This window comes from Temnothorax americanus, unplaced genomic scaffold (assembly GCF_048541705.1).
Source record: "Temnothorax americanus isolate GAGA-0224 unplaced genomic scaffold, ASM4854170v1 Scaffold21, whole genome shotgun sequence".
Lineage (NCBI taxonomy): Eukaryota > Metazoa > Arthropoda > Insecta > Hymenoptera > Formicidae > Temnothorax > Temnothorax americanus.
Window position 1 is genome coordinate 2,174,807 of NW_027509349.1, and position 15,943 is coordinate 2,190,749.

At 38.3% G+C, this 15,943-nt stretch overlaps 1 protein-coding gene across 1 annotated transcript; it reads right to left on the reverse strand.

The window, feature by feature from the left end:
• Positions 1 to 4,186: 4,186 nt before the first annotated feature.
• On the reverse strand, positions 4,187 to 8,430 carry LOC143897732 (uncharacterized). The gene is made up of 3 exons (XM_077406593.1): positions 8,147 to 8,430; positions 7,267 to 7,467; positions 4,187 to 6,644 (listed from the first exon to the last, which is right to left on the reverse strand). Exons 1-3 carry the CDS (start codon positions 8,198 to 8,200, stop codon positions 5,667 to 5,669), a joined length of 1,233 nt encoding a protein of 410 aa, XP_077262719.1. The 5' UTR covers positions 8,201 to 8,430; the 3' UTR covers positions 4,187 to 5,666.
• Positions 8,431 to 15,943: the final 7,513 nt, after the last annotated feature.

Genomic DNA, 15,943 nt, shown 5'->3' on the forward strand with positions numbered 1-15,943 from the left:
GTGTCAAAATTCGAAAGAGTTGAATTCTAAATAAAAATGAGTTAACTTTTATTATTCCTACTAAAACAGTTAACGAGATAGTCTGCATGATTGAAACGATATTGACAAAGTCTCTGGAACGTCCATCGAGATGATTGATTTCGTTTACGATATTTGCTAGCTCTTTATGCATTTTCACCGCAAACATTAGAAGCATATCCATCATTTCGCTATTATTAAATCTCATTCTAGATTTTTTCGTTAATTCTGATAATCACATACAAAGACCAATAATGATATCTTCGATATATAACTGAATCGCCAGACATAACAGACGATCGTAAATGATTAAGGTAAAATTAAACGTATTAATAAACATTTTCAATTAATAAGCACTACAGGTGTTATTGAAATCTATGATGTAATGAAAAATCTACAAAACGAGTTTTAATATATAAACACAAACGAAAAAAAGACAAAACTACTTTTAAAAAAAGTATGTAATATATATTTAAAAGTTTATTATTTCTTATATATATATATAAATACGTAAAACACGACTTTGTTTCAAATTTAACTTTAGCGTCTAATAACGCGCAATGCAGCGAATGTCGAACGCGCGAGCAGGCCGCAAGGCCTGTAGTGTCGGTTAGCGATCTCGTTCGAAAATCTCCTTCGTTACACGCGAAAATTCGCGATTCCGTCGAGTGTTTGCGTTCCGTCTCGCGAGAATTGGAATTGGTCGTGCACGTTCGCCAGGTTCTCCTCGCCAGACGAATTTCAATAAAGGCGAACCACACGAAGGGTAATCGCGAGGATATTTTGCGTCATCTACCGGTCCCAGCACACCTGTTTGTGACATTAAACGTCGCCTCAATGAGACCGAGTCCTTGGCTGATGCAAGAAAATCAGAAATTTCGCGAGAGCCGTTATACGCGCGACGACGACCAACGACGACGACGACGCGCGACGGCGACGACGATGACGGGGCGTTGTTTTTGCTCGTCCTGTTTCTGGCGCACAACCCGGCCCGGAAAAGTCCGACAGAGGTGTGGCTAGACCGCCTTCTAAATGGAATGTTAAACACGGGCATTTTCTACAACGTGATAGTTCCCCGCTTATATAATATCTTTCTCACGTGGGACGTCATTTATTAAACATCAATAATCATCTGCGATAAGAAACGTCTCGACGGTGCGCGCGCGAAATGTGGCTTAGATGACGCACGATAAGAAAAAGCGTCTCGAATCATTGCTGATAAACGTATGTCTGGTAGAAATTTGGTAGCAAAAATTCACGCGAGATACGCTAATCGTCGCGTGCATCAAGAGATTACCTTCGAAATTTTGCTTCTTGTATTTCTAGGATGTGTTTTGAAGTCTTGCTCGTTATCTTGCAACTCTACCGAAACGCAGGGTGAATCGAAATTCAGAGTGAAGAATAAAATGGCAAGAACGAGAATATTATATTTTAAAAGTATTTTAGAAATATTTTTTTTAAAAAGACGAGACTTCGATCATTTCTGAGAGGAATATAAGAATATTGTATAATTAATTATGTTTTGTTCATATAATGTTTTTCTTGTGTGCAACTATAATAACTATATAATAACTGCAACATTTTCGTCAGTGACTACCGAAAGCATTCCTGGAAGCCATTTTGTGAAAGCCATTTCAGCTCTAGCCGCTAGAGCCTCGCGTTTTGAATGAAGTTATATAGCCACGCCAATTCCGAAAAACTTATTGAAGCTACTTTATGAAATATTCTACTACTCTATACGAATCAAAAATTTCTACATTTTTTTATCTACTTTAAAATAGAGTATTTTTTTAGATAATTAATTTAAAAATTATCCATTTGGAAGAACAAAAATATTATTTTGAACTATTTAAATATTGTTTCTACGTTTCTTCAAAGTAATTTGTTTTTCTCCCTTTTATATCTACTTCAAATATATTAAATATTTTAAAACGTTATATTATTTTTCCATCGTAGAACAACTTGGATGCGGAAGATATTAAGTACTTCAGTTTAAATTTTCAAATTAAATGTGAAGCTTCTCTCACTCTTCTGTAGGATAAAGCGCTTCTATATATTATTTTTCAAGTGTTATTGTATGATTCGGCCTACTATTCTCATAACTTCATAGGTGTTTGTTTGCATTAGTATGAAAAACAAACTCCTTCACAATAACATTTTCGTCTGCGACGGTAAGAATCTTATCGATGTCGGCGTACTCGCAAAATACATCGGGCGAAATGTAATAATATGCACGTGAAATTGTGCAAATAAATAAGATTTTGCGAAATATATTTACTCTAATATCAATCTTATTTCTGTTAAATTTAGATAAAAAAAGGTTGCATGATATAGTATTTAAAAATATATAATTATCAGATATAAAAAATGTTATTTTATTAATATATAATAAATTACTGTAATAAAATGTTATATTATATTAAAATAATTAATAAAATATTAATCAACATAACAAGCTACATATTATACCTATATCCGAGTAAAAGTTACAAAATTGATTTTAAAAAAGTCAATATTTAATATGTGTTTGTCAATATTCTTACCAAATGGCATGTTGAATGTTATATAATGTGCTAATAAAAATATAATTATAGTTTATATATTATTAAATAGAAATTACATGCTTCCATTGTTCGAATGTGATAAGAAAAACGATAGAGATTATACAATCGAGATAAAACTACCGGTGTGTCTTAGCACGAACTTCCTAATATGAGTTGGTATATTGGCAACGCGAATGATAATGCGTTTAATTGATTCTTATCGGTAAAAGAGGCGATATCGCAAATGTCTAAACAATCACGCGCATTCACGTGATGTGCGTGATGGAAATTTTCTAGAAAACAAGCCTAATTATCTGACGGAAATTCCTCTACGTATAATATAAAATACTTCATTAATATACTATGATGCATCTTAATACCAAAGAGTTTCTACCGCATCTTATAATCCTAACAAATTCAGCAAGTCACGTCTTTTGCAAAAAAGCGATCTGCTACATTATGACTGAAGTAAATTTTATAAGAATCTTTCTCAACGCAGATATCTACATTAGCAAATCATTTTGTTAATTTTCATTAATGCTTATTTTACAATAAATTGTCAAGTTCCCAAATTTTCAAAAGAATATATATAATTAAAAAATAATGTTCAATGTATATAGTGATTTATTCTACATTATTAATTCGTTAAACACTGGCTATTTTTATTCGTATTTTATCTTTAATGCCAAGGCAGTGCGTCACCCAGTATTCAAATTTCGCTGCATCAAATAACACACAAATTATGCGTGTGAAACGAGTATTTATTTTTAATATTCGATATACCTCGCGGAAATGTTTGCAGCAATATCCGGCGTGAATTACAAAAAACATCGCGTGCTTAAACTGATTCTTTGAAAGCGTTGCACTGTCCGTTGTTTTACGGGAATACAAGTTGCAAGTCTTATCTCAGCAAACCCATATCGGGCATCTTGTGTTCACGTGGGCCTGCCTGCGTGTCCCTGAATTGCACGCGCCTCTCGAGAGCGACGTAAGAGAGCAGCGCGACGTGCCTCTTGAGAGTGGCACGACGTCATCGATTCTTTCGCACACAATGCATTTTTTTCCCACGTCGTTATCACTTGGTCATTTTCGAGCGACACGACCTCCCTCACAGAATTTAAACATAGCTTCCGTATGCCCGCACAAAAAAAAAGATACGTTCTTCCGTTGGAGAACAATCACGCGGTTCTTCTACTTGGAATTTTCGGAGTTCTCGAGTTGTAAAGGAAAACATAATTTTTGCATCGAATTTTCCCTTAAATCCGCCTGAAACTTGTACGCAATTCTTATAGCTCCAATTTTTTAACGCTAAAGACATTTTGCGAATATAGAAACTTTTCACGAATTAAGTATATGACAAGCAATATGAGAATCTAAGATTTAATTTGTGATTTCTTTAAGCATTGGTATAAAGGAGTAGTTCGTCCTCATCAAAATAACAACGTAAACTTTGAGGACAATTTAGACAAAAAGAAATTTTTTATTTAAACCAGTTATTGATATCAAGTTATCAACTAATACTTGCAGGATAATCAATTAGATAACGTAATTTAAATATTGATTTAAATATTGACTCACAAAGGAAGTCGCAGAGGGAAAGGACGAGTGAGTAAATATACTCGTAATGATTTATGAAAGTATACAATTTATTTAATTGTAGAAAAACTTTTATACAGTTTAACGATACACTGAAGTCTTATGTCGCCAAGTGAAGTTTCTTCACCTGACTGTGATAGAGATACATATACATATATACATGCTGCGGTCCCAGAAGCGGATGCAACCATTTACAAGTTGTAGCCCAATCATTAATCTCTTCCTTAAAGTAAAACATAAAACATAAAATAAACTCTGTGGAAGAAGAAAATAATATTTCAAGTCGCTAGGATATAAAAAAAAATAGTAATAACTTTTAAAAATCAACAGAATCGATGATGAATCTCCACGAAGTTTTCATTGCATCCGCTCCTACATTATCCATATTCAATATGTACAGCTAGTCTCATTAGCGCGATCGTAATCTTAAAGCTCGCAAATAACCGTTATATACATAACATAAATCAATAACGTCTTGTCTCCTCATAAATAAATATTCTTTCTTTCTGTTTCTCGGTCAACGCGCTCAAACTTGATGCTAAAGAGCTCCATTTACCGAGAGCAGCTATATCCAGTAAGTTGAACAATAGAAAAATCTAAAACAAGTTGAGAGACTAGCCGAGAAAGTATATCGGTAATATCTTTCGAATTTCTGTTAGATTTTTGTATTATTTACAAAGAATCTCCGACCAGCGAAGAATCGAGCGATTTTTAAATGGTACCCTTTTGGAAATCTTTAATTCGTTCTCAAGTCCCATAGCCAGCAGTGTTAAATGCGAATGTTCACGTTTAATTTACTCAACGCGGTGATCACATTCCATATTGTCCCGAACTGAAAAGCGCGCGGCCGCATTTAGCGCTGAACGCACGCTGCAAATGCAGAGTCCGTCTCCTCGCAAGTGACTCGTGAGATAGCAAAACTCTCGAGTAAATGACACACTAATCTTCACGTGTCACAGATCACAGACACATTTAGGTACTCGGTTTGCAGACGGCGACAGTCCTCTGCGCGACGGACCAATCGTCGCCTCGTGTCTTTGCTCCACCTCTTTAACGGCCAACTCTGCCTTTCTCCCCGCTTAGCGCTCGACTTGTTCCATTTCTCTTCCAGTAATCCCATCTTGATTTAAATTCTCTTCATCGCACAACACACCCTTCTAATTGATCAGATTAACGCCAGTAGATGTTTGCCACAGTGTTTTTGCTTGCAACCTAATGCCACTTCATCAGGATGAATCAAACCCTTCACCTTTCATATCTTATTGTTAGATATAATTTTTATCCTAATTAAAGTATCAGGTATTTTAATTATAGTTTTTAACATTTTGTTGAATAAGGCCAGTTTTTTTAAGTAGTATTCTTGATCTTCAATTTATGTGTGTGTGTGTGTGTGTGTGTGTGTGTGTGTGTGTGTGTGTGTGCTAAGAGCAATCCAATCCAATCTGACTCTAATTAAGGGGAACGCGAAATACAACTCTTAAGCGACTTTACTAATCACGAGTGCGTCTTTCAAGCCGCCAGCTGAGGCGGCACCAACTGTGGAACAGATCGCGCTAATCGCGACGTCAGCACCGGCAGTAGACTCACCCTCAGGGGCGTCGGGGCCATCTGGGAGGCGGCAACCTGATTAGAAGAGGACGATGGCGCGGAGGACTTGTCTCTGGCGTGGCGTTTCACGTGCTTCGCCAAGTGATCGCTCCTCATGAATCTCCTCTGGCAGACGGCGCAGGCAAACTTCTTCTCGCCGGTATGCGTGCGCTTGTGCCGCGACAGCTCGTCGCTGCGCGAGAAACGGCGGCTGCAATCCTCGTACGGGCACGGGAACGGCCGCTCGCCGGTGTGGGTACGCGTGTGAGCCTTCAGGTGCGACGACTTGAAGTAGTTCTTGCCACAGCCCGGGTGCTCGCACTCGTAAACGCGGCGCCGTGTCTCCGTCGCGCCTGCATTCGCCGTTGTGGTTGTTGCGGTGGTCATGGTCGTCGGCGCCGCGCTGGCGACTAACAAAAGGGGAGTTCGTGGTAAGACCAGAGGCGAGCCCAGTAAGCCTGCTACCACAATGGATGTGGGTTTTGGCGCCAGGGGTTGCAATCTGGGTAAATGTTGTTGCTGTTGATACTGCTGTTGCTGAAATTGTTGCTGTTGCTGCTGAAGTTGTTGCTGTTGTCGATATTGTTGCTGTTGCTGTTGCTGCTGGCAGCTTTCGCGATCAGTATTCTTGCTGTTCACAATGATCTGTTCCTTGCGCAAGCTCATCTTGAACTTCAGGCTGCGTAGCACGTTCTCCACCGGTCCCGTTACGTTCGCTCGCATGTTCGCCCGCGGACTGGGCGGCTGTCGCGCGGGCAAATCACGTGGCACCGGTTGGCCGCTGATCGTGGGGCACTCAGCGAGATTAGCCGGACTGCAGGTGCCGTCTCGATTGGCGCGCATTATTACCGAAACCCTGGCTAACTCCGGGCTCGGCGGTGGCGTGCCGTCTAGTAACAGCTGAAACGATAAGAAGCAGCTTTGTATTCGAGAAGTTCGGGCAAGTTACGAACACCGCGCATTATAGCCTATTTTGAAGTATATGAAGTATGAAGATACTTCTTTACGCTCGATGAAGAAACAAAAAATCATAGTCTATTCGGAAGGACGTATAAATATTGTGTACCTTAATGTCCGATTTAGAAATAGAGTAAATTTGTAACATATTGTAATGTATTGAATAACGATTTAGAAGAAATAATTTGAAGCTATACGTATATTGAAGAAATATGTTTGAAGCTATATGGCGGATAATGCTATAAATTCGTGTTATCGACTCGCGACAATATCACAAGCCATTTATCAATAGGGGACCGATATATAGCAGTCAGCATTTTATTTTGATGAAAGTATCGTTGGAAGATACGCGTACTCGAAGGATAAAAAAGTGCCAGGAATGAAATGGTGCGCGCTCGAACGGAGTCATGTCACAACAGCTCCGGCCCGCTCTCCATTCCAGTCGATTTAAAACGAGCCGATAAATCGAAGGGAAACTAAGAAAAAAGAAAGGCCAAGAGGGAGACATTTTTGTCACAAAATGCAGCTGTCTGTCGATAAGGTTATCTTGAAAGGGTTTATTTACCTTCGCCAATTCGCATTGCTCGACGCATCGCCGCTTTCGGGGTGGCTCATCCTCCTCCGAGTCGGAGGGCTGGGGAGTGGGCGGTAGAACGGGGTGAGAACCCGCGTCCTCTTCGTCTTTCCTCTTGGATCTCACCGACTGATCCGAAAGCTTCTCCCCCAGCAGAGCCGCAACGCTGAACGATAATTGCAGCGGTTCCATCTGTGAAACAAAAGAAGGCGTGAGCGCACAATTTCGCTAAATGAGATCATATTGTGTAAATGCCCTCTGAATGGAACTATCTATTGTAGCTCAAGACATAATAAGATATTAAAATATATAATATAGTAAGGAATAAATAATGTTTCCATGCAATGCAATATGCGATAACGAAATGCGATTCTCAAGGGTAGAAGAGATAAATAGATATATTTTTCTAACTTATCTTTTTGAAAAGTAATTGCAGTTTTAAAAATTAATTTTATATCTTATTTCATTATGTCATGATTTTTTCGTTTCTGAGGAAAAATGTCGATAATCCTAACAGAAAATGAAAATTAAACAGAAAATAAAATTTATTCTTCAGATAACTCAAAACTAAACTTTAATAAAATTTTAATTTAAAAATTAATGTAATATTTAAATCAAATTTATATTAATGTGAAATAAATTTAGAATATAAAAATATATATAGAACTCATTAACTTTAATATAACCATCCCTGATATCTCTCGTAAATGAACAATTATTATTTTGCTATAAGTATGACGATTTACTATCACAAAAAAGACAGCAAAACTTTCTAACACTTCGTAAAATCAAAATCACGGACAACGTTCGAGTTTCGCGGGCAACGGCGGGCGATGTTATGGCGGTATATTTAATTCGCTGCTGCACTTACATGTTTCAGCTGGGGCGAGGCTGGCGGGGAAAGAGGCGCCTGATTCGTATCCATATTCACGCAGAACGACGAACACAGGTCCACACGAGATAAGATAAGAACGAGCGCGGGACACCGCTCCCGAAGTCAAAGGCAAAATTAAAGGGAAAAAAAACCACAAGAAAGAAAAGCACGGAGTACGCGCGCGCGCGCGCCCGCCGAGCCCACCTCGGCAAAACTGGAGCGACGAGTAGTGAGCGTAAACGTGCGGGCGTCTCACGGGCGTCTCACGGAGCAATGAAGCTCTCTCAGGTCGGCGCGCCTGGCTATGGGACGCGCTCGTTGCGTGTGTGCGTGCGTGATCACGCGGCGCGCGCGGGCGCGACCAATCGCGGCCAGGGGCTCGCCGACGGGCGGCCAATCGGCGCCGCCCGGTCAGCCCGCGACCGCGTGATCGCAGGCGTGCTGTTCACGTGCTCCCGGTCTGACTCGGGCCGTGATCGTGACGTCAGCGCGCGTGGAGAACACGGTCGATACGTCATGGCGTCATGGCGCGCCCCGCGAGCGTCATACCCTCTCCATCCCCACTCCTCCTCGTGCTTTATTCTAATGTTGTGTATCGTCGATTTCGCTCTGTCCAGTCCGCGAGACTCGTGTCTCTTTCCCTCTTCGTTCGCATACCTCGAACGGCCTCGTCTTCTCGCTTCTGTAAATCTCTTCGTCCTTCGCTGCAAACTCATTTCCCTCTCTTTCTCTCTCTTTTTATGTTTGTCTTGCTTTATCCCTCTCTTTATCTCTTCGTCTCTCTCGTCGTTTCTTATTTTATGCGAATGCAATGACCCGCAGCCTGAGCAATAAAGATCTACATATTTTTTGCTTGTATCGGTTTTTTTTTTAATTACATAATTTTATCAGATTTATTTTGTAAAATCGTTATTTTGTTTCTCAATTAAAGAAATTCAAATTCAAAGTGATAGCATATAAGAGCTCTCATTTCTTTCTCTTTCTCTTTTATTTTTCTCATTTTTCGTTTCAATCTTATTAAAGTGGAGGTACACGAGAAAACTTACAATTAAACAAATCGAAATCAATCACAGTCAACAACTTCGGAGAAGTTAGATTTTCAATAAATCAGCTTTTCAAAAAATATATACTTGTCAGTGATTAAATAATTATTATCGCAGTTTTCTTCGTGCTTTTGTACTTATGACTTCTAGATCGTCCGATAAAAATAATGCAGTTTTTGTTCGATAAATAAAAATAAAAGATCAGTTAAAAGTAAATTGTAACGTCGATTATATATCTGTATGCTCTCATTTTGTGTGTATAATCTTTTCTCATCTTTTAACTAAATTTTCTTTTTCCCCACTTACAGGCAAATTATTTCAAAACGTTCTACCTTATCGTGTTGCTTATAACACAACCTGGTACGTCGCGACGAACCCGCATCCGGAGTAATCGGCAGAAACAAAGCGCCGGAAGGAGCCCGCACGGGTCCCTCGGCGATCTATGGAAGTAGCCGATACCTTGAGCCGAACACTTTGTTCTACGTCGCTATTTGCGCATAGCGGCAAAACAATGACACATCGGAAAGTCAAATGCAGAAATATTATATATGTCTCGCATACGAAATGCTGTTACGAAAACTTTATGGGCGACCTTTCAAACGTTAGCCAAGTGGATAAAATAAATGCGATAAATCATAAATATATTGAGGAAAAAAAAAACTGTCGGTATTTTTATTTCGATATATGTCCTCCGACATCGAGAGTTCGTCTTTTTACGTTTATTTGTCAATTTACTCTCGGTAGGACAAAAATGGAAATTCGCGAGAGAGATCGCGAGACTGGCAATCGAACGATGAAGGAGAGATAAATCGCCTTCGCCGGCTGATGATGTTATCTTCCGTCCTTCCTTCGGCGATAACGGATTCGATGGACGCACGTCGTTGATTCATATTGGATGCGTGCAACAATTGACGGTAGAATTTTTCATTGCCGAGTAAATCGGTATGCGAGACACGCATTTTTTCCGGAAACTACGCCGTTGAAATTATTTACGTACGTCCACGTTTCACTGGTTCTTCGTTCAATTTAGTAAGTTTCGTAATTGCATATATTTGCATATATGCATTTATATTTGTAATAAAATAAACTTGCAACCCTTTCTTCTACAACCTTTCTTCTCTTTCTTTTCCTTTATTCAAATTATTTCATTTCCTATACGAAAACGCAGTTTACAAAGGGTACTCGGAAAATTCGGAAAAAACCGGAATCTCCGTTACGGGGAAGTAACGAGGAAAGCTCCTAGGCAACGATTGTGTTAAATATATCGGCCGCCCACTTCGCGGAATGGTTAATTCCACGCCCTCGCTCGAGCTTGTTTTCAATCCATATGCCGTAAATGGATTCGAATTCGAATGCGATTTGCTTAAGAATAGATCGGACAGATCATGTTCCAAAAACATTGCTCGATATTATCACCGCGTATCCACGTGATACTTAACGTTACTTAACGTAACGATTTTTCATTATTTGTAGAATTTTACCAAAAATTTTCAGAAACTATAATACCAACTAAACGTAACCTTATTTGTATTACACTGTACATATTATAGGGTAGACCAGGGCACGTTGTCACAAGCGACCTGTCGTTATTTATTGTTATGTAACAACTGTAGAGTAACAATCACACAAAATTCGATACTGTCCAATTGAAGCTGAGGGTTCACTCGAAATTTTGGCATATCACAGTACTCTCAAATATTGAATGTAAAAAATACAAAAAATATTTAAAAAAATGTGTGACAACGTGCCCCGGTCTATCCTACTGTTATATTTGTATCATTTGTATTATGTATCTCAATAGTCACAACATACAACAATCTATGTAAAGCGACAAACGCTAATCTTGGAAATAAAGTATAAAAAAGAAACTATAATCGTCCGCTGCGAATGAGTTTCGCGAACTATGCGGGCGATTGTCACAAATCCATATTAAGTATGTCAAGTGCACTTCGAACGCAACGCAACTCGGTTGATCGGTGTTGAAGATATATAGGACGGTTATCGTGCTCCAGCCTAAATTAAGCCGTTCGTTTTATTTCTGGTTGAAAAAGCCATGTGTCTCGATACTGTTTCCCATTACGTCTCTCGCGTGCGACATATCGCGAATCAGCCACCGTGCTCGTGATCGCCGATCGCGTGGCGGAGACCTCCGGCGGTCGCTACTTATCTGCGATTGTTAAACAACTCGGCAACGCGCAAAAGTGTCGTTGATCTTGTTTCGCAGGCGCGTAAAAGTATTGGACAGCGAGAATAAATTGCGCGATCGATTCTTACGATTGCCGAAGCTTCTGCGAAGCTTCTGCGAAATGAACGATTATGCTTATCTGGACTTTCAGGAAGCCCCGAAGATCGAGTGTCGACAAAGTTGATGCGCGAAAAAAATTCCATGCAATGTCTGCAGTTGTTGTATCATTTGTTACAATAACAGATACGTTATATTTATCATTGTTGCAAGTAGATAAGGAGTTCCTAGAGAGATGACATTATCACGCGAGTATAAAATCGTATCAAAACTCAAGCGAAATAAAATGGCGCGTTAAAGATCGGTGCCCCTTTTTTGATTTTCTAATTAATGACGATTATTCATTGTGCGTGCGCTTCTAGCTGCGCGAAACTTCTGTTGCAACTTTTAAATCCATTTTATATGTGTTTGGTTTCTATAATATAATAATAATAATATTTTATTAACTTCAGTTTACATGGACTTTTAGTTTACAATATTTACTTAACTCACTCATATACCATCCATCATACTTAGGCTGCGTTCGCTTTGGGCGCTTTCGTGCTGAAAGCGTCAGTCTACTATCTTTATTGTTCATTACATGTTGAAAAAAGATGGAGTGATGCTTTCAGCACGAAAGCGTCCAAAGCAAAGCTTAAATACTACCTAATTCTCCTCTTCCTCACTCTAATACCTAGTCTTTCTTTCTCCATAATTTCTTCAACACATTCCTTTTTACACTATTCAGTTCATCATTCCATAGTTCTAATTTTTCTCTCTTTTTTCTACCTAATTCCGTAAACTAATCTTTGGTCATATCACACATTCCTCTGTTTCCATGCGTTTGGTTTCTATATATCTCTTCTACCTTTATTGTAGGTGTAATTATCGATGATATCGCGTCGGATGGGAATCCGGTTGAATATTCCGCGCGTTTCATTGAGAAGCGTGCAGCCATGCACATTTCCGTTGACATATGGTGTCGCATTAAATAATTCACGAGACGATCAACGCTCTTTGAACGCGACGTGTCTAATGTTTGCGACCTGCAAGTCAAGACGCAAACGACATTTAAGTTGTCTGACGGGGGAGCGAAGGTGGAACGCGTGCGTTTTTAGGGTCGCTTGGATGGCAGGACGGAAGAGGACAATCGATGGCTGATCCATAGATAAACATGTCAGTATAGGTCAGCGTCCATAGATAAACATGTAGCGAAACTCGCATGCATAATACATAAAACCAAAATCACGATGACGCAGGAATAAAAATCGAACCTCAATTTGGAAGTTTAATTACGTTGTTGCTGTAATCGTCTATGACCTAAATTATTTGTTGCTTTGTTGAATAGTCTACACCCACTTCTATATCTAGAACAGTTTCTTTGGAATGTCAACCAGCTATTTAGAATATTGCTTAAACATCTTATTGTTATGATATATCTCGCTTTTCAAAATACAAAAATAGATTATACTAAGAGGGTTATTCATCATTGCTTCACACGTTAGTCATCCTTACATTTTTTATCATAATTTTACACTTGCTTTGCTCGAACTAGTATCACGTTACTTAATTTATTTATATTACAATTTATTTATATATATATATATATATATATATATATATATGTTTCAGCGTTTTATTCACCCTTAATCATCAAATGATTAAGAATTGATTTCGTTCGGCGGTACATATAGGTCTCAATCGTCACGAAATACATTTCATGAAATATTTCTTTATACAAAAGGATTATTAAAATACGAAGTTACGCATAAGCAAGTCTTTCCGCATACACAAAAGAAAGGTGTGATAATAGTATTAGCTAAAGCAGTCGGTTAAAAAAATAATCCTATTAATTCAATAAATATTAATAAAATAAATATGTAATGCTGGACTAAAAAATGTATATAAATTTCACGTAATATATTAGGCACAAAGATCCAGCTCGACCGGATAAGACTTATTTTTAATCTACGTCTGATGTCGTGCTTTTGTTTTAATAAAATGTTATTTGTTTTATATATTAATACTGTTATATTGAATTAATAAGATTATTTTCAATTAGAAAAAAATGATGCTGTTAATACAATATAATTTATTTTTTTCTATATAGAGATATTATATGCCTTGATAACTCTATGGATGAAGCTATGCATTTATCGGAGCGTGTATGCGTTTTCTACGTACGCTTAGATAAGTGCCTAAATTCACGTGGAAGGATATTAACGGTACCGCGTGTACATCGCGTTGCGATATGCCGCGTTCGTTTTCCCGCGTGCAGGCCGGGCAAAACGCGTGCATGGCAATCGCGATGAAGAATTCCGCGTCGGAACCACTCACGATATTACGGAGCGGGGCAGCGGGGCACGCGTAAACGCTCGCGTTACACCCATGTTACACCATTCACCGTTTTGCGAGCGCCGATGACGAAACGGACCACCCACCCGGCGCGGCGGTCCGCCGCGCGCCAAAGCCCTTCATATGAACGACGGTCGAGAAAACTGCAATGGGTGCGTTCAGCCGATACTCCGCTAGCCTAGCAATCGTGAGCAGTCGCTCGTTTTCGCTCGTTTCCTCTCTTTTGACCCAATGGATTAAAAGGAGAGGAAACGAGCGAAAACGAGCGACTGCTCACGATTGCTAGGCTAGCGGAGTATCGGCTGAACGCACCCAATGCCGATCGGCCGGGTTTTCAAACGTGCATGCGAATGTTTGGAGTTAGCGCCAGACTGTGCGCAATTCATGGAGATTCGCGTTCTTTGATTTCGTAAAAAAAAAGAGAAAATTGTTTCGCTGCCGAATTTGCATGGCAAAAAGAATGGTAAACGACGAATACAAATACTTGACGAAAATGTCTATTATTCATATTATTCGCGAATTTCGTATGAATAGCGAATTATGAATCTCGAACTGTCTCGTGTCATTAGAGGCCGATATCACAGTCTCCGATTAACGTGATCCTCCGATTGAACTCACTCTTCGTCTCTTTCTAGGGGGACAGTTAGAAAGAGATGCAGAGTAAGTTTAATCGGAGCTAGGATCTAGGATCACACGTTAATCGGAGATTGTGATATCGGCCCATTGAATTAGAGTGATACAAATTAACATTTTCTGAATATCGGTATTTTTTTATTATTAAAAGCTTCTCTGCCACTTCTAAAATAAAAAAGGGATAAGAATATTGAATTTTATATATATATATATATATATATATATATATATATATATATATATTCTGCGCACCGAACCGAAACAGGCAAGACATTGCCGGCACGCGAATGCTTTTTTAATTTTGAATTGCACGAACCGCACGTGCGGCGATTGTTCGAATTCGATAGACCACGAAGCGCCATCTCGCGGAATCTCAAGCAATGGATTACAATTAAAAACTGCAGATAAAGTTCCGTATATATCCAGTATTTTTCGTTATGGACTGGCTGGTGAATCTAGAGATAATTTGGAAAAGATAAGCGCATTTTTTACTTAATTTAAAATTAAGTATAATTTTATTTAATTTAAATATACATGCATATATAGAACTTGAGTGGATTTCGAATGTATTAAAAGTACACAAGAAATAGAGAATTGTGTTGTTGTACGGACATCTAATACGCTTGCAACCTCGTGCAATTTTAATTTTTAATTTAATTTCTTACAATTTTCTATAAACTCAATTATTGTTTATTTTATTTATCTATTGCGTGTTAAATTTTCGTGACTTAAAACTTTGCAGTTTTAATTGCGCTTTGACTTTTCGGCGCTTATTTCTTTCAGTCTCCATTTTGTTTATCATATACGATTTTGCAACTTACATATTAAATAAGTAATACCTTGATACCTACGTTATCTATATATCTAGGTGACGTGCAATGTAGAGTTTCCGCAAAAATCCATTGTCCATGCATTTAAGGGTGACAGAGTTTTATTTTCCAGATATGCTAATATGATAAGCATCTTTTAAATAATTTAAATCATTGTAAAGAATTTATTGCAAAAAATAATATCCCACCTAAAATTATTAATTTTCTAATTTTTCTGTTTATAGTATATATCCATTTAAATCACAAAAAATCCATTATTTTGGTTTGAAAGAAACAGTTTATTTTTATTTATTGCATCTAAAATTATATTATTAAATATATAATATATATAGATATGTATATGTACGCACATACACTTGTTATATGGGTATATTCTGTAATCTAGGCTGACTCTGCATATTTTATAGACATCATCAGTTGCACTTTATAAACACTTCTCGACTTTGGACCTGCCAGAACTCAATGATGCTGAAATTAACTCGGCAGTCATGGTATTATAGTGATGACGTATTTTAATAGACTACACCGATTAACAAATATATATTTTATATAAATCTATATGTATATACATATGTATATATTATACATAACGCGAGTAAAACACAATTGTTTCGACATATCACAAGAAGGAATAATTCCCGCGATTTATCTCGTCAATGACGTCAATTAAAAATTCAGTATCATGATGAGAAGACAGAAAACTTGGAAAAAA